This window comes from Strix uralensis, chromosome 31 (genome assembly GCF_047716275.1).
Source record: "Strix uralensis isolate ZFMK-TIS-50842 chromosome 31, bStrUra1, whole genome shotgun sequence".
Lineage (NCBI taxonomy): Eukaryota > Metazoa > Chordata > Aves > Strigiformes > Strigidae > Strix > Strix uralensis.
This window is the reverse complement of record NC_134002.1, coordinates 2428754-2430564: the sequence shown is the minus strand read 5'-3', so window position 1 is coordinate 2430564 and position 1811 is coordinate 2428754. Positions and strand designations below refer to the sequence as shown.

General features: G+C 48.0%; 1 protein-coding gene across 1 annotated transcript; it reads right to left on the bottom strand.

Annotated features, from left to right (window-relative positions):
- Positions 1-393: 393 nt before the first annotated feature.
- Positions 394-1371, bottom strand: LOC141936069 (olfactory receptor 14I1-like). The gene has a single exon (XM_074852796.1). The coding sequence runs from the start codon at positions 1354-1356 to the stop codon at positions 394-396; it is 963 nt and encodes a 320-aa protein (XP_074708897.1). The 5' UTR covers positions 1357-1371.
- Between the last annotated feature and the right edge of the window lie 440 nt (positions 1372-1811).

Here is a 1811-nt window from a genome sequence, read left to right as displayed (position 1 = left end):
TGTGACCAAGCTGCCAGAGCACTCAGGCCTTACACCAAACTGAAGGGACCAGAAAGAGAGTGTGCAAATGAGGAGAGAACATCTCTGGAAGACCAAGTGCTCCGTGGCAGGACTGCCATGCTGGGACTCTCTTCCCCTCCACCTCTGCACACAGGAATTGTCCCTGCAGCTCCAAAAATGTCTTAGAGGAAAGATTTCAGAAGAAAAAAACATCACTGCAGACCCTTTCTTTTGTTAAAACACACAGAGATCATGGCTCCTCATTTATGCAGCCACTCAGTCAGAAAAGAAATGCAGACAGTGAAACAGAAAGGGGATGACAAGATCATTACAAGTAAAATACCACCACCAACAACAGAAAAAGCTGAGAGGCTGGGCCTGTACAGAGTTATATTATAATTGCTTTGAAGAAGATGAGCAGTTTATTGGTTCAGAATAACATCTAGTTATCCGTTTCCTCAGGGCATCCTTGATCTCCTGGTTCCTCATGCTGTAGATGAGGGGGTTCACTGCTGGAGGCACCACAGAGTACAGAAATGACACCACCAGGTCCAGGGATGGGGAGGAGATGGAGGGGGGCTTCAGGTGGGCAAACATGGCCATACTGATGAAGAGGGAGACCACGGCCAGGTGAGGGAGGCACGTGGAAAAGGCTTTGTGCCGTCCCTGCTCAGAGGGGATCCTCAGCACGGCCCTCAAGATCTGCACATAGGACACCACAATGAAAACAAAACAACCAAAAGCTAAACAGGCACTAACCATGATAAGCCCAAATATAGTGAAGTAGGAGTGTGAGCAGGAGAGCTTGAGGATGTGGGGGATTTCACAGAAGAACTGGTCCAGGGTGTTGCCTTTGCACAGTGGTATTGAAAATGTGTTGGCCGTGTGTAGCACAGCCCAGAGAAACCCAGTGCCCCAGGCAGCTGCTGCCATGTGGACACAAGCTCTGCTGCCCAGGAGGGTCTCGTAGTGCAGGGGTTTGCAGATGACAACGTAGCGGTCGTAGGACATGATGGTGAGGAGAGAAAACTCTGCTCCAAAAAAGAAGAGAAAGAAAAAGATTTGGGCAACACAACCTGAGTGGGAGATGTCTCTTCTGTCCCAGAGGCAATTGTCCATGGCTTTGGGGAGAGTGATGGAGATGGAGCCCAGGTCGAGGAGGGAGAGGTTGAGGAGGAAGAAGTACATGGGGGTGTGCAGGTGGTGGTCACAGGCGATGGTGGTGATGATGAGGCCGTTGCCCAGGAGGGCAGCCAGGTAGATGCCCAGGAAGACCCAGAAGTGCAAGAGCTGCAGCTCCCGTGTGTCTGCGAATGCCAGGAGGAGGAACTCAGTGATGGAGCTGCTGTTGGACATCTGCTGCCTCTGGACATGGGGTCTGTACATGGAGGAAAAGCAGTGAGCAGTTAGGGTAGACTTCTCTGAACAAAACTTGCTCCACTTCTCACAGAACCCCACTAAACTCCTTTGCCTCTTTCAGGAGACCATTGGCAGGTTGTCGCAGATGAAAGTATTAACACTGTAATGATTTCACAGCTAAGTGAGCTGTATTAGTGACTGGCAGCACTTGATCATTAACCAATTTAAGGATTTACAAGTCATTCAGTAAAATATGTTATAATTAAAATAGCGACTTAACTACAGATTCAAAGATGACAAGATTCACACTAACTTACCGTACGGTACCTTAAATCAATACATATATACATGCTCATTCACAAAGACAAGACATACAGACACTCAGGCAGACAAAAATATTTGGATCCAGTGAAATAACTATGTACCCACACTCGTGGAAATAACTGTGTATA

What these genes read in the sequence shown, in the direction of transcription:
- LOC141936069 (XM_074852796.1), bottom strand. Translation starts at nt 1,356, where the DNA reads ATGTCCAACAGCAGCTCCATCACTGAGTTCCTCCTCCTGGCATTCGCA.